This window comes from Elephantulus edwardii, unplaced genomic scaffold, assembly GCF_000299155.1.
Source record: "Elephantulus edwardii isolate Elephantulus edwardi_28Jun2011 unplaced genomic scaffold, EleEdw1.0 scaffold00085, whole genome shotgun sequence".
Classification (NCBI taxonomy): Eukaryota; Metazoa; Chordata; class Mammalia; order Macroscelidea; family Macroscelididae; genus Elephantulus; species Elephantulus edwardii.
The window spans coordinates 11,919,605-11,944,737 of NW_006399835.1; the positions used below are offsets into that span (position 1 = coordinate 11,919,605).

The 25,133-nt window shown below is 40.9% G+C and overlaps 1 protein-coding gene across 1 annotated transcript in view; it reads right to left on the minus strand.

Annotated features, from left to right (window-relative positions):
- Window positions 1-1,317: 1,317 nt before the first annotated feature.
- The window catches only part of LOC102849361 (NXPE family member 3-like), a 32,744-nt gene continuing 8,928 nt past the window's right edge, over window positions 1,318-25,133 (minus strand). The window contains exons 2-5 of the mRNA XM_006890007.1: window positions 16,952-17,706; window positions 15,846-15,916; window positions 4,987-5,193; window positions 1,318-1,986 (exon numbers count right to left, since the gene is read on the minus strand). Of these exons, the coding sequence (XP_006890069.1) occupies window positions 1,436-1,986; window positions 4,987-5,193; window positions 15,846-15,916; window positions 16,952-17,706 (1,584 nt within the window). The 3' untranslated portion in view covers window positions 1,318-1,435. The remainder of the gene's footprint in view (window positions 1,987-4,986; window positions 5,194-15,845; window positions 15,917-16,951; window positions 17,707-25,133) is intronic.

Here is a 25,133-nt window from a genome sequence, read left to right on the forward strand (position 1 = left end):
GAGTTCGGCCCTTTTCATTTTCTGACTCCAACTCCTTGCACATTTCATTGTAATATTTTGCTTTGTCATCCCGTGCTGCCTTTTGAAATCTTCTAGTCAACTTTTTAGTATCTTGAATTCTTCCCTGTGCTTTGGCTTCTCTGCGCTCCAGTGCAATTTTCAGAGTCTCTTCTGACATCCATTTTGGTCATTTCTTCCTCTTCTGTCTTTACTGTTAATTTATCTTCTCCAGCGTCTTGCTTGGAAAAGGCACTGTGCTGTGTTATTCAAAACGCCTTTAAAATTAGTAAGATAAAGATATTCAAATAAAAAATTATGTCAATTATTTTAAAATAACTAGGAATAGCAGCTTTTCCTTTCTAACATGAAGTAACTTGGATCCAAATAAAAAAATAGTGTCATAGAGTTTAATTTGTACCTTTAATTTTTAAATGAGTCTTATTTTGGTATGCGGTTCAAGATAATAACAACAAAAAGACACACTTGAAATGGGTGGAAACAGCTTCCACAATTTTATGATAATCACATTCTTTCCATAAAAGTCAGTTCTCAAAACCTTAACATTCAGAACACAAAAATAAATTTCAATTTATCAATTTCCCTCTTCCAGTTCCAAAAGGCAGTTATCACAGAATAATTATTCATCATGTAAAATTTAGCTGACTCAAATAAGAAACACTCATCCAATGCAAATAACAATTCAAAGTACAGATTTTATATAGAGACTGAAGTCATCATTTTCTCTTTTGCTTCCATTCTTTATAAAAAAAAAAAAAAGGGGGGGGGGTAGCTGGGAAGGACAGGGCAGATAATTCCTGACCAGCACACAGACCTTTTCAAGAAACTCAGAAAAGGAAGATCAGGAAAGGAAATTCCTGAGATGAGGTGGTCTTCAGTGTGTTCACAGAAACCCGACCAGAATCCCTCTCTAGTTCACTTGACTGAAGACAGGGCATTTGTGCTATTCAGGCAGATGTGTATGCTGTGTTCCGTTTCCTTTACTAGATTAGCTATGAATACTGCACTGACAACCAAACTGTTCCCTTCCATTTGGGACAGATCATTTGTCACTTTTTTGAGACATTCATCTTTCCTCCCAGGAAAAGCTAGTTCAAATATACTCACTAATGTCTTTGGTTACAAGAACAATACAGTATCTAGATACTCTTAGTAATGGTTCTCCTATGGCTAAGTTAAGACTGGAAAGAATCTTATAGGTATATATAATATAACCTGCAGTTTTTAAGTACCTTACAAGTCACTGCATAAAGTCCAGGTCTTGTTGCTGTTTGCTTCTATCATAAGTCTAGCTCTTTAAAATTCTGTTCATGTCAATGGTAGCAATATTTCCATGGGGTCAGCCATGAACCGCCTATAATGCAAATGATGGAGAAGCGTCACCGAGTGTGATCCCTCCAGTCCTTTCCAGGACAGGCTAGGTCTCCACAGGGCACACAAAAGACAAAAACATATCCAGCTGGTTCTTCACAATAATCTCATCTGGATGCAGCTTGTGGGGTAGATAGTGGGCCAGTGTCATCTCCCAGGCGTCAACAAGATATACCCCAACCCCTGAGAACATTCTCCGAAGGATGGTGTCCAGCTGAAAGGTGTACCAGTCACTGTTGAAAAGGCTCACTTCAGGCCCCAGCTCTTGGACATTGGCTGTCCGGATGACCACCACAGTCTTAGGGCTTCGATCCAGGAGCTGGACAACGGCTCGACGAATGTTCCTGAGCCGCCGGATGTACACTTCCAAGGGGAAGGTGCTGAAGTGAGACCATATGGAGATGGCGACCACCGTGTTCTTCCCTCCCACGATGCCATTCAACTCGTTTGCCACATAGCGGAGCTCATTGCTGAAGACAGTCGTGAAGCGAATGGGGGGCCCATGGCAGCGGTACTGCAGCAGGATGTTGTGCTTCTGGTCCACTGCAAGGAAGGGCCCAACGTTCTTGGGACTGCCCAAGTTAAATTCCACTAAATCTGAAATAAGGAAAACTCCAATTCATAAAGACATCCAATCAAGCATTATTTTTTTTAAAGTATTAGTCTTTACTAAAGTGGCTTCAAAGACATTTTTCAAAATAAAAGCACAAGAATGCTGACAAGCACACCACAAGTGTAAAGGGAATATATATTTTATTATACCTTAAAATCAATTAACTCAAGCTCACTAACTTCAAGTTGGTTCCAACTCACAGGGCCCTCTATCGCATTTCAAGGCTGTAAATCACAATAGGAGGAGACTGCACATCTTGCTCCCACAGAGGCACTAGTGGATTCAAACCGCCAGAGATGCTCAAGCTTTGGTTAGCAGCACACCTTGCTACAGGCTCCAAGGCCATCAGAACTCCAATAATGTTTTTGTTGCTGCTGAGTCAGACCTGGCTCACAGCTGACCCTCCAGTGGGTTTTCAGAGGCAGTAACTCACACAGGAGAAGACTGCCCATTCTTCCACAATATTGGACCTTCACTTACTTTAAATCAGTGCACCTTTAACATTGTTATTGAAATCATGCAAAAAATTATAACTGATAATACCATCAGTGATGAATTCTACCACTGCCCCTACCTCAGCCACAAAATGGTTACACTCTTAGCTAGTAAATCTTGAAACCTTACTGTTTTCATTCATCAATGAGTATTTCAAAATCAACTTGGCATTGAAACTTCACTGTTTCAAACAAGTACTAGCTATTCCAGGACAAGGGTTATAACTTCTAGGTTTATATGAAATCATATTCGTAGATAAATGTCTCATTTAGAAAGAAGCCAAAAGTAAGAGAGGTACAACCATGGTTTGTTGTTACTTTCTATCTCACCCTAAATTTTGAAAATCATGTTACTGTTTTAGAGACAAACTACTCTTCCTATCATGCATATAGCAAAGGCAGCACTAGTCAACCCCCACGCTTTGTTCTCTTCTCCTTTACCTAAGCTCTACCTCAATATCCAGCTCCTCCCAAGTCTTCTGAAGGTCTCGGGAAATCAGTGACTGACTCCGTGTTACTCTATATGCATGATCCATTTACCACCTAACATATATCCCTCCAGGAAAAAGGACCGATCTTACATCCCTAAACATTCCAAGAACAAATAAGTCTGAGAACATTTTGGAAATCCAATCCAATTAACATTTCGTAAGTACTTATTCAGTGCCAGCTACTATAAAGCACTACAAGCCAACAGTGTTTATTTAGATGTGCTACGTTATAATCCCTGTTGACAAGAAAGTTTTCGTTTTCTGTCAAATCTGAAGGAGTAATATCAGATCATAATTCCTACTATTACTGTTTGCTGTTGTTGTTGTTGTTGTGTGCCATCAAATCGAAACCAACCCATAGCTGACCCTCCAGCGAGTATTCAGAGGCAGTAAATTGCACGAGAGGAGACTGTCCACCTTCTCCCAAATAGCAGCTGGTGGATTCAAACCACGTGCCTTTGAGATTGCAGCACAGCTTCCGTAGGCCACCAGAGCTTCTTAATAGGTCACCAGGCTTCAAATGAATGCTTCCTTCTTGTCCATGTGCATTCCCAGTTTCTCTGACCTAATTCTTTATTATTAGCACCCAGCCCCTCTTCAGTTGCCTCCAAGCTCATTCTGTATCACTCATTCTTTTTGTGTGTATGTGACTTTAATGAGTTTCCAGAAAGGTTGAGTTTTCATTCATTCACGGATGCACATTTTCCTCCCTCCGCCTTTCTTCCCCTCTCCCAATTCCGTTTGTAATGCCCTTCTGTCATACATATAATACCTCATCATACACTCCTTTCAGACAGTCCCCTCCTTTGTTTGTCCCAGTGCAGTGTTTCTTATCTATTCACTCTTTCTCTGTTCTCCCCCTGCCCCCTACCCCATGTCAATTCTATTTTATAATAGAGTCATATGCAGTATTTGTCCTTTGGGATATTTCACTCTGCATAATGTCTTCCACACTCCATTTTTTGTTGTAAGACCAAGAGTTGACACAAGATCTTATCAGGTAACAATCTGTCTGTAGAGGATATGGTGAAAATGACCGAGATGGTCAATACGATTACTACTATCAAAGGAAATACTGAATTACATCACTAGAACCAAAAAATGAATCAACTGTAGACTCCTGAACCACCACCATGCTACACAAATCATTGTTCTTCTCCTGACTTTCAGTTCTAAACTTTATCAAGTAAAATTCAGCAGTGTCTACTCTACCTTTAAAAAAGTAAAAACCAAAACCCAGAAAGTAGTTCTCCACTTTTTAGGGTAATGTCCACTTCCTCCTTTCCTTCTGAAAACCATGTATGCAACCAAGTTGATGCAATAAGTAAGAACTGAGGAAAATCATCACAAAGTGACAACTCATGATCAACCATGGGAATTTACTTTGTGAAAAGTTCTGTCAATGTCTAGTTCTACAAAACTATTTTTTTTTTCAACTCTCTCACTTGTAAGCAGTGTTTTTATTCCTAGCTCTTGGGATCCATCTGTTCTCATCCCAACCCTCCAGAGAGTGAAGGTCCATTTGTGAATAAGGAGTGGCCTTTCAGCAAGTGAGGTTCTATTCTAATTCTAGAGAGCAATTCCAAAATCAAGTAGTGGAATCAGGGCGGGTGGCGGCCAATGACCACTTACACAGGGCCGTCCCCAGGGGAGCCAGATCCATCTCTGAGTCACCCCAGTGAAAAGCTTGCGTTAGGAGGACTTTGCTCCCGGCTGCACTGAAATGGAGCCACTGAAATGCAGCGGGTTAGGCTGCATCACCTCATTAAATCTATTATAATCTTGGAATTGGACCAAATAGAATTAGGAGCAAACAACGAAAAATGTCCACTTTTACTTTACAGACAGAATCACCCAGGCCAGGGATGCCTTCCTTTTCTGTCCTACAGACAAAGGCCTGCTTCCTCGTCGATGGCTTCTTTAGATTCCTGAGAGAGTGCCTGCCTTGCAAAGCTGATTTCATGCATGTGGGAAATAGAGCAAAATGCCAAGTACCAACCTGGAACAAATGCAGTAAGGTATTCAAACCACTGCCTGATTGTTGAGTCACCGAATAAATACACCATTTTTCTTTGTAAACATTCTGTGACTTGGTCAGGGTCGTTAAACTGGCGCATCTTGAACTTCCTGGGCCTCCACTGGTCTTCATAATAATATCCAGAAGGAAAAGTTCCTGAGTCTTGAGATAGTTCTGAGTTGTCAGTGTCTACAAAGGGGGGAGGGAAAAAAGTCTTATGTAATATCCCTCCATCAAAGCATGGGTAAAATGTACCAATACACCTATGTCTACGTATCTGCTTAGTCTGCTGGCAGACAGGCAACACACCCTGCTGTCACATCTCAAAGAAACCTCACTGTTAAAAAAAAAGCTTCTCCTTTGCATAAAAACAGAAAGATAAGAACGTATGGAAGGGTGTCAGTGGACAGGCAGAAAAGGGGACCCAGAGCATCCCCTGGGATGAACCACATTTTAATCATAGTAAAAAATAAAACTACAAAGAAGGAAATGTGTGGATTGAAGCATTGCTCAGTTTTGTCAAAAGACTGAAAATTTTATTTCATTTCCAAACACCTGTGAAGCAGGCAATAACATTAATTCCTTTTTTTACATATACATAGTCATAGCAATCTACTATTTTGAAGCATTGTGAATATTTTAATCCATGGATCCTGCAAACAAATTTTAATTCTGAAAACTACCACTTAATAAAGAGAGCAATCAAGTGGCAGACAGTCTAAACTTGTTGCTACAACACAAAAGGTTCAGACAGTCTTTGTGTACAAGGAACATAACTAAAAACACATCGGCAGTGTGCTGTAGCCTAGCCACATGTGACAATACAAGCACTAGGACACCTAGTGTTTAAAAATTAATGGCAGGTTCAGGAATTGGTTTGGCTTGAGAGGTCAGAGAGAATTAACGTCCTGTTGTCTTTACATCTCTCTTGGGAAATGCTGCTGTGGAAACACGTCTTAACAGACTTTAAAACAGACAGACAGTGATAGCTAGTATTTCTTCCCCCCCACCCCCAAAGGCATTCTTTTTTTTTTAGATTTTAATCAAAGTTTACAATGAATTTGGTTTTCCAATCCTTCATTGTTGCACATTTTCCTCCCTGTCCCCCTACCCTCAGATTGCTTTTTCTTTAGGAAAAAAGTTCTTTCATCTTTATACAGGCCCCTTCCCCAGATCACTTTACTATGCAGCTCTTATTCTGGACTCTTGTCATGCCAATAATACCAAATCATATATTCCTTTTATACAGTTTACTCCCTCGTCTGTTTCAATGTCGATAGCTAGTATTTCTTACAAGCTTACTTTACAATCTGAGCAATCAAATGTGTTACCTCATGTGATGCTCACAATAACTTGTTAAGGTACGCCCTATTCTTATCCCCATCCTTCCGAATGAGAAGCAACTGGGCAATGTCTCAGAGCTGGAAAGTGACAAAGCCAGTGCCCAACCCAAACAAGTAGGCCCCAAAGGCCATGCCCTTAACCACTACACTAGGCCACCCGGTAGGCTATACAGGAGTAAGGTGGAGACTTACCCATTTCCAATATGTACTCAAACCTATGATCTTCAGGAAGCCACCAATCATTTAATGACACTTCTTTACTCACTTCAAGCTTCAACCTTGATCTTAATCCAGTCATTCTACAATCACCTTTTAAACCACAATTTGAAATAGAAATATTTCTATAATTCAGAAATGCAACTAAGTCCTCTTTTTGTGACTATTTCTGCTAAATTTGCTACTTCATATCATCCATTTTACCTCAAATGATTTTGGTTTTTATTCCTTTCAAAGATGCCTATTTGCACATTTCTTTTTTTTACCTCAGACATATTCTTTGCAGGCTCAGGATCTAACCTGAAAAGCAGACAAGTATATTAAAGATCTTGACTGGGGGTGGAGGAGAGAGGAGGAGCTTTGTTTGGCAGTTGAGATTGTCAACATAGAAATGGGACAGGGTAAATATTCATCAGGTTTATTCAAAACACTTCTCAATATGTTACCAAGTGTGGGTTTACCATGTTACCATACCTTGCCCAAAGCTGTCATTAGATCGCTACGTCAAGGCTGGGCAGGCTTAAGAGCTTCAGAGGAGACACCTGTGGCCCCAGGGAAATATGTCTCAGAATGACCATAAAGGTGATTTTTGAAGTATAATTGTACTGTGATTAATCCAATAGTTAGATTCAAGTATTCCAAGTTAAATATATGTTATGAAAAGAGAGCATGTGTATCACAGAGGAAGGGAACTCTGATGGTTCAGTGTTAGGGTTGCACTGCCAACACAAAGACCCACCAGCTGTGCTGAGGGAGCAAAACAGCAATCTCCTCCCATGTGATTTAATGTCTCTGAAAACCTAGTGGAGGGTCAGTTATGAGTCAGTTTACATTCGACTAGCAGTGAATGCGTGTGTGATCGCTGAAGAAGTAATCACGTTTCCATTCAAATGTTAGTTATATTTACTACCAGAGTTAAAGGCGGCACTGGTGGCTTAAGTGGTAAGGAGTTGTGTTACCAGTCTAAAGGCATTTGGTTGGGACCCACCAGGGGCTTCACAGGAGAAAAATGGCCAATCTCCTCCTCATTGATTTACTGCCTCTTAAAATTCGCTGGAGGGTCAGTTATGGGTCAGCTCTGACTCTATGATACCCAACAACAAACAGAAAAAACCAAATCAAATACCCTGGCCTTAATTTTTTTACAATTCATTGGAGAGCAGAACCATTTTTAAAGTGGCATAAATGTGCCTGCACTGCCCCCTTATGGTCAGATGGTATATGAACCATTTTTTAATGGTTTGCTTATAAAGTTCGTATACGTTGTTTCACACTATTCTTCATTCACATTGTTTTTCATATAATCATTCCCATTGCTTGTTTTATAAAATTAAACACCCTTGAACTATGCCCACCATTACCCTTAGGAACTATTTCTTGACACTAACATTTTTAAGTCTATAAGGTGGTTTCAAAAGTTTCTTAGAACTCAGAATACATCCTTTTGAAAAATAACTAAATATAAAGTCTCTTAAATTGACAGAGTAACTTCTAACTCTGTAAGTGGAAAAAAACCAAAACTAAAAATAAGCTAATGCTCAATTTTATGGTTATCTTGAATACTGGTAGAGAAAGGAAAGGTTTAAACTGAAGCAGCAATAAATAGAAGATGATCTTTGTGAAAAATCATAGGACACATCTTTTGATTCTTTGACAGTAATGTTCCTGCTTCTCTAAAATGGCTTGGCTTCTCCTGAAAGCCCATGACCTGTGTCTTCCTCCAAAGGGCATGTATCAGTCATGATGGGGGCCACCTGAGACACAAATAAAACATGTATGTAGATCCAAGAGTGGGAGCAGAGGGGTGAGGATGTGTAGAGGCAAAATCACAGGGCTGCACAATTTGGTAAGTGGAGGAAAGGGATAAAAGAAATGGGAACGATCTCGTGGGGACCTGAAAAGATAGGGTAATGGTGGGCATAGTATAATGGTGATTCATTTTATACAACATAATGCATGGGAATGAGTGTATGAAACACAAATGTGAATGAATAGTGTGAAACACACTATATACAAATTTTGTAAGCAAATCCAAATTTTTTTTAAAAGGCAGGAAAACTGACATCACTCTAAAGTATCTAGAAAAAGCTAGCAGAGAGGACTATTGTATGAAAAGTGTCTACATGAATATTATACGGAATGGAATCATCTATAAAATTGAGAGCTACAAAGGACAGGACTGCATGGTTTGCAGAGGGGAAGGAGACAAGAGCGAGAAGAAAGCAGGAGCAGACAGTGCTCTGCACTAGGGAAAGCCACACGCAGAAAAGCTCCGCGCCACATCAGGTGGATGCGAAGGGAGGTCCGTGAGGAACAAGTCATTCATGCACACCCCTGTCCCGGCCACATGCTAACTACCGTGTGTGGCTTCAGTGTGAACTTACTCTGATTTCCTCCCACAAAACCTTGTGAATCAAGCTTTAAAAAAAAATTCCCTAGAAAGTATATGTTTTACACAGGAGAGTTAAAAACATTTTACAGCTAGAAATCTGCAATATCAAAGTTGAAAGAGAATAGCTAATCCTGAGACCTCACTTAAGAAGCTAGACACCCAAGTGATTAGGTTAATGGGTAGATTTCTTAACTGGTGAGTGGTAAAGGCAGAGCTCAAGCACACCCAAGCTGTCTGCAAAGACATAAATATACCATGAACTGCTAACAGTTAGTTCTTGGAGCAAGCCTCCTTCCCCCAAGGGACATCAGTTAGTTGAGTTTTACATGTAGGCTATAAGCCTTCTGCTACTGCAGTTTAACTAAATGTCTTATGTATCAAATTACTCTTCCAACAGTTGGAAAATGGTTGTTTCTACAACTGTTTTACCCCATTTGCTATGAGAGCATTTCTTTTTTGCCATTTTAAAGAAATCATCATCAGACAGAAGTCTCATCCAAAAGGCACTAGTTCAGCTTTCACTGCACATGAAACACTGTGCACCTCTCCCACCACCATCTGAATTCTGCAGATAAAGCAAACTGTGAAGCTGTTCTTGGCCACCCTCCCAAGCATGGGTAAGGGAGACAGAAAAAGTGCCAGACTGGGAGTCACAAGAGCCAGGCTATGTCTGGCTCCAAGGCTTCAATTATGTGACACCAGAAATCATCTAAATGATGATCTTATTCACTCCCTATATCCCCAGAGCAGGTAGTAAAACGATAACTGAGGGAAACAGTTTGAGTCTTGGTTTCATCATCTATAAAACAGGAAAACAACCAGTTAATTTGTAGGGCTGCAATTTTAGAATAGTGTAAATGCATTTTGTGTGGAAAGATAAGAATATTCTGTATGTTTGAGATGGATGTGTTTCCTAATGCTGTGTAACAAGTGACCACAAAGTTTAAAGCTTTTGAAACAATGGCCATCTGTCATCCCACAGCTCTGTAAGGTCAGGAACCCAGGTCCGGTGTAGCTGGGTTCTGTGCTCAAGAGTTCACAAGCTAAAATCAAGTGCCAACTGAGCTGCATTGTTTTCTGGAGGACCTGAGGAAAATTCTATTTTTAAGATCATCCAGGTTATTGGCTGACTTGAGTTCCTTGGGTCTGTGGGACTGGAGTTCTGCTTTCCTTTCTCACTGTCAGCCACGGGTCACCCTGGGCACTAGAAACCACCCACCTTCTTGCCATTTGCCTTTCCTCGTCATCAAAGTCAGTGATGAAGAACCTCCTCTCTCACAATTTAAATATCTTTCTTCAGAAGTCTGGTCCTTGTGTGAGGCTGACCTAATTATGTCAAGTCCACTCAGAATAATCTTCCTCTATGAAAACCCAAACTGCCATATAATAAAAAAACTAACCATAAGAATATACCATGGACCACCAGGAGAACAAAGAGGTCTGTCTCAGAGAGAGTGAAACCAAGTTTCTTCTTGAAGGAAAGGATTTTGAAGCTCCATCTCACATACTTTGAACACATGGCCAGGACCAGTTCTTGAAGGACATCATGCTTGGAAGGGCGGAGGGACAGCACAGGAGAAGAGGAGTCCGGATGAGATGGATTGACATGATAAGTGGGGTGATGAGATGAGGTGTGTTGGAGTCAGTGAGCTGGCTCTGGATAGGGCAGGCTTCAGAGCTATTGTCACTATGAGTCACAGGAGACTAGATAGCATATAGCAACAACAATAATCATGAGAGTGACATCATATCAAATAGACACATTTACTCAAGAGGGAATGACTGGACCATTGAGAGGCATCTTAGAATTCCACCTACCATCGTTAGTTGCAAAGATATATACAAAGGCCAAACTTTGCTGTACTATAGGCTTATTATGACTTATATGTCCTGTTTTAAAATATACAGCTCTATAAATAATGCAAAACAGTGAAGTATTATGAAGTATTTAGAGGACTAAATACTTTAACAATAGTATTTCTACTATTGCTATTCGATCTAGTCTTATTTCAGCCTCTTAGAAAATCTGTCTGTTGATGAGGCTGTCGTTAGCTACTGTTCAGTCAGCTCTCAACTCATTACAATCTCATGAACAACAGAATCAGATGGCAGTCAGTGAAGAGTACCAGAAACCAACTTCTTGCCCTTTTTAAGGTGGCTGATGTTATTGTTAAGTGCTGTCAAATGGATTCAGACTTAGTGTCCCTCTGGACAAAAGAATAAACCTTATCTGATCCTGGACCATCCATAACAATCTCTGCTGTGCTTAAGGCCATTGTTGCAGTCACTTTTTAATCCATCTAGTTGAGGATCTTCATCTCTTTCTGTGATGCTACAATCTTCTAAATAGTATGTCCTTTCCCAAGGAAAACACGCCCAAAACATGTAAGGTAAAACCTCATCGTCATTGCCATCAAGGAAACCTAGCTGCACTTTCTCTTCGACAGATCTGTTTTTTTGGCAGTCCCTGGGATGATCAGGGAGCTCTGGTCGTGAAGTCTGCAGGGCACTGTGCTGCTAACCCAAAGGCTCAAATCCACTAGTCGCTCTGAGAAGAAGAAATGGGCAAAGACCAACAGTGCAATTTACAGCCTCAGAAACCCAATGGAGGGTCAGTTACAAGTCAGGTCCAACCTGACGGCAATGCAACGATGATGATATATTCAATACTCTTCACAATCACAAACACAAACACAACTGGCTCAAAGGCATCACTTCTTTTTCGGTCTCCTTACTCACTGCCTAACTTTCACAAGTTCACAGAGCAACCAAAAACATTGATTTGAGTCTCCTGCACCTTAGTCTTTAAACTGGCATCTTTGCTTTTCAGCACTTTATAAAGGTCCTTGACAGTAAATCTGTCCAGTTCAGTACATCATCTGATACCTTCACTGCTGCTTAATCGGTGCTGATTATAGATCCAAATAAAGTTAAATCCTTAACAACTTCAATCTTTTTTCCGTCTATCACAATGGAAGTTTGTATTATTTGCTTCTAATTAGAATTATCATTAAAGAGAGTAGCTTTGGCAATCTCAAGCACACTACGAGACTATAAACATATGTCTTAGAATAATTTTACCATGTTAGAAAAACCAATTAATGTTGTTACTATTGTTGTTGTTAGGTGCCATCAAGTCGCCTCTGACCCACAATGACCCTGTGTACAGCAACTCTGAAGTCTGCCTTGTCCTGAGCCAGTCTCACTGACTCCAAGATACCTACTTCCATTGTCCCAGTGTTAATCCATCTCATCTGGGGTCTTCTTCTCCTGCACTGTCCCTCCACTCTTCCAAGCATGATGTCCTTCTCCAAGGATCAATCCCTCCTGGCCACATACTAATATATAACACAATTTCACAGAGAAAAAAAAACCCAACCCTCAAACTCTTCAGCACTTTGGGTTCAGAAGTGAAATAATGAAGTGAAAGGAATATGAGCCTATCCAAGATGGGAATTGGGGGGAAAGGGGGGTGGGAATAGTAAGAGCTTATCAAGGGCACAAAAGCCAACCTGGAAAAATTCTCATTGGTCACAGCTAAAACAATTTGGGCAACAAAATCACAATAGTGCTATATTGTAACCCAAAGAATGAAATAAATAATCATGAGGCCATACTGATAAAGAGGGCTCTGGTGACCTAATCTGTAGGTCCAAAGGCCACACCTCTCTGGAGGTTGGTGTCCACCAGTGACTCTATGGAAGGAGAGAGATGGACAGTCTCCTCTGTGATTTATTGCTTCCAAAAACCCTCTGGAGGATCAGTGATCATTACAAATGGAAGGCAACATGTTTTTCATCTCTATTTTAAATGCCCCCTAGTGGTCACCAGAGTGAATATCAATGAAGCTACACCTAACACTTGACCTCTCTTCTAATTCTCTACCTGTTCCAAGACAGCACTGAATTCCCCATTCTATGCCAGGCTGTTCTGCTTCTACTAATTCATGGTTGCTCTGTTCCACAAAAATCCCTACTAGGTACTGTATTCTCTTTTCTGATGCTACAACGAAATGGAACAGTTCATCATAAGCCCACAGCCACTTCCTGGCTTAGCCACGAGACTGGTTAGGTGCAAGAAAAGTATCAAGAGCACTTCCCACCGATCATTTCACTCAAGGACTCCAGGACAAGGAGGGGCAAGTCAGTTCCTTCCAGATAGGCAGAGCTGTGAGAGAGAAAAGTGGATGGAAGAGGCAGGGGCTGCGAAAAACGTGGGAGAGTGAAGACTGTCTCACTAGTAGGGGGTCCCTGCTACCCACATCACTGCCATGGGCTTGAGGCCCAGACATGAAAGATAATATCCTCACTTGTGATGTTCCCATATGTAGCCTCGAAAACCAGTCATTCACCAAGTTTAGAGAAACCAAACAGAAGTCTCCATTAGGGAAAAACTGGGAATTCTTTTTTTCTTCTTCTTGAGAATTTAATGAAAGTTTATTGAGAACTTGGATTTCTATTCATTCATTGTTATTCACTGTTATTCATTGTTGCACATTTTCCTCCCTGCCAACCCCTCCCCCTAGTTCACTTTTCTTTGAAAAAAATAGTATTTTTTTTTATTTTATTTTGTGTGCGTGTACCGTCAAATCAGATCTGACTGGTACAGGAGGATATTGCGCCTCCTTCTCCGGCAGAGCGTCTGGTGGATTCGAACCGTGTTCCTCTGGCATTGCTGTGCAGCTTCTTGCCACTAGGCCACCAGAGCTCCCCCCCCCAAAAAATAGTCTTTTATTGTTATGCAAATCCTTGTCCCCACTCCAGTCCACTATACTATGCCACTCTTATTCTGGACTGTTGTCATGCAAATACCTAATGATATATTCCTTTTAAGCAGTTCTTTCCTTCACCTGTTTCAATGCAGAGTACATTATTTATCCCCTCTTTTCCTAGTTTCTCCCCAACCCTGATATCAGTTTCGTTATGTAACAGTGGCACTACGCAATATTTGTCCTTTAAGGCTGGGAATTCTTACAGCACAATCTTACAGGAGGTGGAGATGAGAGCTGCAGGCTGCCAGTGCCACGTCAGCGTCTGGACTGCAGGCCAACTTCAGCCCACATTATGTCTTACTCATTTTCAATTAGATGCCAATATTTTAAAATCTGGACATTTCACATTTAAAATCTAAGATTTCCAGTTTCTCATGAGAATAATGACCTGCATATCCAGCAGCACTAGATCAACATTTCTGCATGAAAACAGCTGGAGACCAGAAGCTACCCCTCTGAATGGTCATAGCACTTCAGTTCTGCCCTCACCTCCTTTTCCCCTCTTCTCATACGTGGCAAATAATGAGCCTACTTCACTCCTGTGCATTACCTGCCCAGCCCCTGTGTCACTAGTATCTGTGATACCCACTGTGTGAGATACTGCTGATTAAAGCAGGCCTTGGTTGTCATCTGTCAGTCTCAATTATGTTCATTCTTTCTAAAAATCACTATATCTAATTATAACTAGGGAGCTCTGGTGGCCTAATGGTAAGAAGCTGTGCTGGCAACCCAAACGTATATGGTTTAAATCCACCAGCAGCTCTACACGAGAAAGATGAGCAATCTCCTCCCATGCAATTAACTGCCTCTGAAAACCTCCTGGAAGATCAACTATGAGTTTGCTCTGACTCAACAGCACACAACAATCATTATAACCATTCTATATTATGCTAAAATACATTATGTGGTGGTGATACTGTTGTTGTTGTTGTTGTTATGAGCCATCAAGTTGCTCCTGCCTCACTGTGATCCTGTGATAAAGTATGGTGACAGAGGTCAGATTCAAAAACAAATCAAACCTGCTGTCATCAAGGCCATTCCAACTCACAGCAACCTATAGGGATAGAGGAACACTGCCCGCAAGATTTCCTAGGCTGTAAATCTGTATGGAAGCAAACTGTCACATCTGCCCCAGGGAAGAGATTAGTGGGTTCAAATTACAGTCAAATGATTAGCCAACACACAAAGATTTATATTCTGATTTTCATTTTTTTTTATTATTATTATTAGCAACATCCTATACCAATGACTGAGAAAAATGGAAAGGCTCTGTTTAAAGCCAGGCACCACCCCCACAGCTTCTGATTCGGCAGTCTGAGACGAAGCCTGACATACATGCAATTCCAGGAAGTCCTCTGATAAAATTAATATTCTTGGTCCAGAAATCACTCTTGGAGAACAACTGTTACTCACTAACCTAGTGCTTTCCCATTTTAAAAGTTGGTTTGGGTTGTGTTTTGTTTTGTTTTTTCATTTTAAAAGTTTTTAATAGCAGCTTCACACAGCTATTGAATCCAACTGAACTTTCTACAATGACGGACACATTCTATATCAAATATCACCTAACATGGTGGCCACTGACCACATGTCTAGTGAGCACATGAAACTTGGCTAATGTGACTCAAGAACTGAATACTTAATTCTGTAATTTAAGTTAAAATAACAACCACACTGGACACCACAGCTCTCGAGTTCCTTCTTGTTGTTATGTACTGTCAAGTAGAGTACAACTCATAGCAACCCAATGAACAAAAGATCTGAACACTGTTCTGTCCTGCGCCATCCTCATACTTCCTGACACACAAGAGTTTCTTAAAAGGCCAAAAAGAGGAAAGTGGGAGGAAAAAAAAATAACTTTTATATGAGCAGAAATAACAAAACCCAAATTATGTATGCATGGGGGGGACATAATCTCATAACAAGTTCTTTATCAAGTTTTTTATTTGATTGTTTTTTAAACCAAACAGTTCATTCAGTGTTTTCAATTATGCCCAAAAAGTAATCACAACACAGTAAAGAAAGAAATGTGAGTACAACAACAGTGGAACAATAGCAACTCGCTCACTTAGCAAAAGAATAATAAAGAAAATAGTAAACCATCAAGTCCACGTCTTCTTACCTTTTTTTCTGGGAAGCACAGTCACCCAATCAGGTCCACTGGATTTGATGGGTATTTTTATATTGACACCACTTTAAAAGGAATGAAAATAACATAAGCTCAGATTTAGGAACATGTATTTCCAGTGATAAATCTTAATGTGCAAAAGAAAATAATAAAACCTTATTAAGATTAAAAATATAACTTGTGAGAGCCAGAATTTGAAAGGGCTTTCTTGTTTTTCTGACTCTCATAAGTTTTCAACTTTTGACAGGGTGCAATCTTTACATTTTCTTATCTTCCTTTTAGTAAAAAATACTTGCATTTTCTGCCTCTGACAGGTTTTCCACTTTTTATAAGTTCCATATTTTGCAGGCTTTTCTATATTTACAAAGGTTAACCAGTATAATTATTCATAATCTGTAGAGGAAGAATATCACAGTTTCTGGCCCACTTTAAGCACTCAGCCCAAGGCTTGACCATCACTTGGTGAGACCTGACCATATATTGATAAGGCTTGACCATGAGGCCACCATATCTCCCAACCCCCAATTTCCCTGGGCCTAATCACATCCTGGTAAGAACTTCAAGCAAACTATCATCCTCTCTCAACTGTCTTAATTGCCCCTATAAAAGGAAAATGCCTTTGTCTGCATGCATGCCATTGTGATCTTCTCTGCCTGCGATCACCTGGTCTCCTTCTCAGACAGTTGTTTAATAAAGGCCTGTTCACCTGTTTGTTGCTCTTTTTCTATCTGGAAATCCAGGCATCCTATAATAAGCAGGTGCATGTATGTGTATAAACTGACAGGAATTAAATAGAACTTTAATACTTTCTCACACTGACTGTCTAGCCTGTCTTATGAGTGTATACCCCAAAACGACCATAATTTGTAGTTTGAAATAGTTAACCAAAAACCCAACCCAGCTCACTGTCATTGAGTCCTTTCCCACTCACAGTGACCATACAGGACAGAGCAGACCTGTCCCTGGGGCTTCTGAGGATGTCAATGTTTATGGAAGCAGACGGCTTCATTTTTCTTCTGAGAGACATGAAAGCTTCTCCTAAGGTGGGACCAAGAGAGAAGAACGGGCTCTCAGTCTTATTCTAGAACACAGGCACGTACCTCTGGAAGAAAGCACTCTCTGCAGAAGTGAGGAGGCCCTTCAAGTACCCGCCTTTGAAATGGTTAATCCTGCTGCTGCAAGGGAGCTTCTTTGGTTTGAAACAGAACCAGGGCTCCCCAGTGTAGAGGTCTGTGAAGTTACACAGGGGCAGGCCCCCAGGAAGACACACGTTGCACTCGGTGGTTTCAGAAATTCTTCCTGATCGGAAGAGACTCTTAAAGTAGACCCTGTCTGGTTTCTCCTCCTGCAGGTGCTGAAGGACTCTGATCCCTTCACTGGGATGGACCAGCAATATGGACACATGAACTGTACCTGACCAGAGCAACGTGAAAAAGACCTTGTAAAATCCATTCTGGTAGTCCACCACTCTGCCCACAGCCCCTGCCTGCAGCTCCGGAGTGTGGATCCTGGCCTGCAGGTAGTCACCACCATACTTCTTGGCCTTTCCTTCATAATCCTGTACATGAACTATCACCTCCAGTTGGCTTCCCACCTTGAAGAAGGCTGCAGAGTTCAAGATGACAAAGTAGCTTGAAGAAGGGTCAGTGCTCTCCACAAAGGGCACAGGGCCCAACTCGGGCACCTGCCACTTTGAAGCCACCAGCAGGGAGTTCTCCTCCATGCGCTCCCGGGTGGACAGAGCCTGATGCTCATAGCCACAGTAGGGATTCCGGCTAACTGCTGTCACCTTGGGGGAAAGAAATTGTCCACTGCTGTCGATGAATGTGGCAGAAGCGGTCTCATTGTCCAAGTACTAAGGAAAAAGACACAAGCAACAGAAACAACAGCTGTCACAAATTGCTTTCTTTCCAGCCAGACACATTTCTGCCTCCACTCATTTGGAAAACCACTTGGGATGATGCTGCTCAGAAGTTTTAATTTTTAATGTTTTGATTTTACAATAAAAGCAGTATAGGAATCAAAGAAACCAAGGTACGTTCTAAAGATGACCAAACTCAGTGGGTATTTCAATTCTGCAGAACGAGGTTAGGACAAGGATCAGAAAAGTAAAATACAGGGATGATTTTTAGTTAACAAACTCATAGGATATTTTCTTATACAGAAGAAACTCAGCTCAGGGAACCTGCTGAAGGTCATCCAGTTGGTAACATTAAAGTCCAGGCTTTCTGATCACCATTCCTATGCAAGCTAAGGTGATGGCCTATTACTGCCATGAAACTGCCTAACTAGTAATTGTTATTGTCAGGCGTCACTGAGATCACTCACTGCAACCCTATGAACAAAAGATCGAAAACTGATTCTCATTAGAATGAGAATAAACTTAAACTGTCCTTTAGAAAGATTTAAGAAATGGATTTTAGGGTAATTATTTAAAACCATGTATCAATAATGACTGATTTAACACTAGTTTCCAAAATGTAAAGATGACTCATAATCCCGCTTTCCCACCACATCATTCTAACACCAGTTATCACATGGTTCGCTCTCTCTCTGACCCCAACTCAGAATTGCAGCCCCACAAGTTAGGACTCAGTCCTTCCTCAGCTTAGTGCCTTCAAACTGTAACCAACTCAGAGCTCACCCTACACTGGGTTTCTGAGGATGTACACTGCACAGGAAGAAACCGCTGGTGTACTGAGTTAGCAGCAAAATTCCCTCTGGACAATGCTATCAGAGATCCCACCTTTGTGTTTCCAGGTCCTGCCAATCCAACAAAGGCCTGCCTCTCTGCTGACTCTCACTGCTCCTGGCTCCCTGCATGTGCTTGCTAATTCACTAGCATGACTTCAAGAATTCATGGAATGTATAACTAAAACTTATAGTGACCTTTTTATTACAACCAGAAAAGAAACAAACATAAAGATACCTCCAGCAAGGGCTGGGAGAGTTCCCAACACAAAAGCCTCCACTGTCCCCAGGGGGGATGCATCAATGTTCCCACAGAACCCAAAACAACAGTGTTCCAGGCAAGGCCGGAGATCATTCCTAACAGAGGGCCTCCACTGACCCACGGGCATGCATGAATATCTCTACCAAGCTCGAGAAAGCCTCAGAGAAAACAGTGCTCCAAATTCCAGGCCATTTAGTTACTGAGACCCCAAAGAACAATGAATGAACTTGGGCCCTGATGCATAACTGTGATCATTCCAACCACTAAGTATTCAAGGCTGCATAAGGCTCCCCCCTTCATCCCTCCTTGTGAAGCCACTACTACCCTGGCTATTTTGGGCAAGAAACGCATCTTGATTGCTCAGAGCTATTTTCAGAAACCAGAGTCAAGGGGCCAAACCAAGTCCTTTGTCCTCTAAACTCAAGTGTTTATTTCCACCAATGGAAATCAATTGATTGATTGTCCCATAAATTAACTTTCATTATGTGAAGGTCACTGCTTGACAAAAACGGAGACCAGAAAGATGAATATGATCTCATTAATCTCTCTTTCCAAAGAGTGCAATAGCAACATTAGCACCATCAATCTCTTGGAAAGCAATAGTCATTAATAAGATTTTTTTAATATTTAAAACCATCTTTCTTGGCTGTCTGCTGTTGCTAGTTGCCAGCAAGCCCCACAGACATTAGGAACAGTGGAGCTGAACCTTGCCCTATGCTGTACCGTTCTCATCATCCCTAATATATCTGAACCCATTGCTACAGTCACTATCTTTTTTTTAAAGTAAAATTTTTGTTTTATACTGGTTTACTTACAAAGCTCATATACATTGTTTTTCCACACCGGATCTTTCCCATTTCCTTTACCCACTGCTCCCTAGTCACGACCTTTCGCTGACCCTCCCCCTTTCTACACAGGATTTCTTCTTCCAAGGACCAGCCCCCCAGAACAATATGCCCAAAGTACGTGAACTTGGAGATGCATAAGAAGTAACTGGCTGCTTATTTCTCAGAAATCTGCTTTATTATGCCACAGTAACACACATCGAGTAACTTGTCTTATAATAGGAGTGGAATAGCTACAGATAATTATCCCCATCACATTCCCAGAGGAAGTAAAATATAACCTTTTTGTCAGTGCTGTTTTCAAACAGTATCCAAAAGACTGTGAAAAACACAGCGGTTAGCTTACAGAGCACCAGGAAAAACATGAGTGCTCAGCAAATCTCGAAATATGGGACAATCTATCTAAAACACAGGATTGTGGTAACCGTAAAATCTACCTTGAGGAATCATCTAGAGAGAGCTGTGTGGCCCGCATGACTGCTGACTGGAATACACTGTCTGAATCAGAACACAAAGGATGACAAAAGAAGGGGCAGCTGCCCACGAGTCCATAAGGCATGAGGCTGAACTTGTACTCCAGAGGGAAGACTTGAGGTACTGTGCTTTTGTAAGATTTGCAGAGAAGAGTTATGATCTCCCTAAAGTCACCTGAATAAGGAGAATTAATTGAGGCCTTTGAGCTGTGGTGTTGGAGAAGAGAACTGGACATCACACGGATGACCAAGAGAACAAACTGATACATCTTGGAGAGGGTGAAGTTCTTTGGAGGCAAGAATGATTAAACTTTGCCTTACATACTTCAGGCATGTTGCTAGAAAGGGCTATTCCTTGGAGAGGGACATGACACTTAGAAGGGTAGAGGGGTGGCACTGACACGGTGACTGCCTTAATTGGCTCTAATGTGTCAGAAGTGTGAAGATGGCACAGGATAGGACAGGGTTCAGATCTGTTGTCCATAAGGTCAACTCAATGGCACCTAACCACACTATCTGAATAAGAACAGGACATTATAGATAAAAGTTGGTAGGGTTTTTTGGTTGCTTCTTTTATAAGTGTTTATTTAAAGTTAGATCTAAATTTGCTTCAATTCTATAAATTTGTTATGCAAGCAGAACAAATGAAAACAACCACCTTTGAAATATTCAGGGAAAACTGAAATGGTCTGTCCACAAAATAGTAATAAGGAACTGTTACGTCTGTTAGACAGGGTAATGTCATAGTGTTGTATTTTAAAATTTTAGAGATTCATAGTGAGGCAGTTATATGGAAAAATTATTATCATGTCTGGGATTTACTTTAAAATATTCTAGCAGGTAGCTAAAGAAACGAATAAATATGAAGGATTTTATGTTGAAACCCTGCTAGCAATATAGCAATGTGATTATTTTGGAAGCTAGATAATGGTACAAACGGGGCTCATTTTGCAAATATTTGTGAATCCTAACAATTTTCTATGACAAAAAAAGAATTTTAAGTCCCCAAAACTACCAGATATGATGCAATAAGAGGCATGAAATTATTAAATGTTCTTGCCAAAAATAAGAACCTAACACTAATCAAGGCTTTACGTAGTTGAGAGGAGCAAATCAAATGATATCATAACAGTCTCTGATAAATACACAGTGGAACATTACATAAGACAATTGGCCCAGTTACCTAAAAATGGAAAATGAAAGGATTAATCCTTTAAGTAAAAGGTACATGCTGTTGTTGTTATTAGCTGCCATCTAGTCAAATATGACTCACAGCGACCCTATTAACAACAAAACTGAACACTGTCCATTCTCCTGTCTTGTGCTAAACACATTATCTGACACACTTGAGCCCATCGCTGCAGTCACTGTGTTAATCCATATAGTTGAGGGTCTTTCTCTTCTTCACTGTCCCTCCACCTTTCCAAGCATGATGTCCTTCTCCAAGGAACAGCCTCTCCTAGCAAATGCCCAAAGTAAGAAAGACAAAGCTTTACTATCCTTGCTTCCAAGGAGCAATCTGGCTTCACCTTCTCTAAGACTTATCTATTTGTTCTTTTAGCAGTCCATGGGACAGTCAGTACTCTAATCCAACACAATAATTCAAAGGCATCAGTTTTTCTTCTGACATCCATTGAAAGGTACATAACCTAGTGCAATATATAAATCTTATTTATGTCTTGTTTCAAAAAAAAACCAGTTGTAAAAGCTAATTTTATGATAAATGGGGGGAAATTAAAATGAACTGCATATTGGATCTGCTAACTTCCTTAGAGGTGATAGAGGGATTATGGCTATGTCATTAAGTATTTCTAAGAGGAGTACCGAAAAGCAATGATATCAGTCTGGAGACTAAGGTGCACCTGATACAGGCCATGGTCTTTGCAATCACTTGCTATGCATCAAGAGCTGTACAAAGACAAGAGACGACAGAAGCAGAACTGATGCTTTTGAGCTGTGGTGCTGGAGAAGAGTGTTGAATATACCATGAACTGCTAAGAGAACAAACAGGTTGATCCTAGATAGGGCGAAACCAGGCTACTCCTTGGAGGCAAGAATTCTGAAGCTTCATCTTACATACTCTGGACATGTTGCAAGGAGGGATCAGTCCTTGGAGAGGGACGTCATGTTTGGGAGGGTGGAGGAACAGCACAGGAGAGGAAGAGCCTCGATGAGATGAACTGATTTGGTGACTGGGGTAAAAGGGGTAGGTGTGTCAGAGACAATAAGATTGGCGCAGGACAGAGCAGGGTTTAAGGCTGTTGTATATAGGGTCGCTATTAGTGGCAGGCAACTCGGTGGCACATAACAACAATAACATACGAAAGTGTCTAAGAGAATGTCTACAACTTATCTTCTAATGATTCTACAAACAAAAGTACACCTACTTCTCACTCACTGACTAACTTGATATTTTGCATTTACAAATTTGAAGAAATTCTCAGGTGGTGCTTCTGATGGTCCTAGCCCAAAGTCCTACCAGCTCTGGGTGCAGGGCAAACTTCATGGGCTGCCTCAAATCAGATATCAGAGGCCCCCAAAATAAGTGAACCTTGCCAGCCAGCCAGCTCTAGAACACATTGTCCCATTTATCCACAATGTCTTGTTCTGACTACAGAAGGAATGCCGTGGAAATGGGCCAAGAAGAAGTTGAAAGGGATAGGGAAAGGCTGGGTGAGAGCCTGAGATACCAGAAAGGTTGGTGGGATAAGGGAGAAAGGGCAGTATACTTTTAAATAAGCAAACCAAGGACCCCTGATGTCATTGATTATGTCAGTTACTAACTGAAAGTTTACCAGCTACAGCACAAAAAGAAAGAGGTACAGTTTCCTCCTATAAAGACTTACAACCTTGTAAACCTAACTGAAGGATACAATGAGTTGGAAGCAGCTCTATTTAGTTTTGATAGATTTACCCTACTGATGCCTGTACCTGGTCTATAAAATAATCTGGTTGTTGTTCTGGTTGTTGTTGTTGTGTACCATCGAGTCAGAATCGACCTATAGCTGACCCTCCAGTAGGTTTTCAGAGGCAGTAAATTTCACGGGAGCAGACTGCGCATCCTTCTCCCACAGAGCAGCTGGTGGATACGAACCAAGTATCTTTGGGTTGGCAGCACAATTCCTTACCAGTAATTGACCACTACTGACATTTCTTAGTAAGGTGATCTACAGAGACTGGTTAAGTTCATTTTAGATGTACCATGAACTCAGCTGTTATCAAATCAATCCCAGTTGGTGGCGACCTCCAGCGCACAGGGTAGAAGTGCTTCACAGCCTTCTCAACGTTGTGATCTCCTGGATGCAGACTGCCAGGCCCATCTTTTAAGATACCTCTGGGTGGATACGAATCACCCAACACTTATAATAATTAAGTACACCTAGGAACTCCTTTTACTCTTTCACTACCTATTGTTTCTTTTCTAACTTCTTCCCTAATCTACTCTCTTACTAACTTGTTTGACAAATCTTAATGGAAATCATACAGAGGCAGCCCTCGGTTTATCAAGTTTGAGTGTCCTCCTTTAATGTTATCTATATATACACCTTCCTTTGAAAACAAATGAACTAATCCCCACTCAACAAATTCATCACAATCGTTTCCCCTTGCTGCAACTGAAGTTTTTAAACCACTAAAAAGCCTTTGAGCCTCTTCCTTCAGTAAAAATCCACTGCCATCAAGCCCATTATGACTCAAAGCCACTGCCCCATAGTGTTCCCAAGACTGTAACTCCTTCTGCCGCATCTTTCTCATGCTGCGTAGCTAGTAGGCTCAAACCACGGACTCTTTGGTTAGCAATCCAATGCTTACCCACAGTTCTTTATAGGGGGACTAACCCATTGCCATCAAGTTGGAAATGGTTCATAGCTGGCACTCCAAAAGTTTTCTGAAACTGTAAATTGCATAGCAGGAGATGGCCCATCTTTCTCAAATGGAGCTGCTGGTGAATTCAAACCACCAAGGAATCATCAGCTTTTGGTTAGGAGCACAAATCCTCATAGACAAGTCTTGACGGAGCTCCCTCTTGCCTTAGCACACTGCCAATGAGTCAGAACTGATTCCTAATTGACCCTCCAGTAGATTTCTGGAGGCTATAGTTACACGGGAGGACACAACCCATATTTCACCCTCAAAGCTGCTCAGGCCACTTGCTTTGGGTTAGGAGGGCAATTCCTTAGGAACTCACACCACCATAGTGCTCTTCTTACACTAAAATAAGGTTAAATATGTACCTGTTTCAACTTCATACACATTCTTAAAGACATGGTTAGGAGCAGGGTTCATATGAAACCTAGACTCTTCCTGCAGACTAGTCTTGTTCTTAAATCCTCCTCATGTCTCAGTTCTTTATCAACATCTCTCCAAGGCCTTCCTGGGATATACCAGATGTTTCTTATTTTCTTTCTCAGTGGATGTTACTCTTTAGTATAAAGGCTTCTCCTGGGACCTAGCCTTTCTCTACAATGAAAACAATATTACTGGTTTCTTTTTCCACACTGTCCAGAACATAATGTCTCTAGGCAAAACACATGTTACTACAATTATCTCCTTTCCTCAACTGTTAAACACAACAAAAACAATTTACTGGATTGCTGAGAGAATAGCAGTTAAAGCTAAACTCAAAGATCTTTCTTATTGTTTTGTAATATGTACTGAAATTCAATTTAGCCACCTAACTGATGGTCAAGGAACCATGACAAAAACATTTTATTCAAGATATCCTAGAGTTTTCTGGTCATCCTTCTGGAAATCAGATTTCCATACACCAGGCCACAGATAGAGAGCATGGACAAGAACAGAAAACTCGGGATCATCACGCCCCACTATCAAGTTAAGGCATTTTGCATTTTTTTTTTCATTTATATCTTTTAAAGCATTCACAAAAGCAACATAATGTTGCTGTTATGCACCATTAAGTTGGAAATGACTCACAGCTTACCCTCCAGCAGGTTGTCAGAGTCAAGTAAACTGTACAGGAGGAGACTGCTCACCTTTTTTACCTCAAAGTATC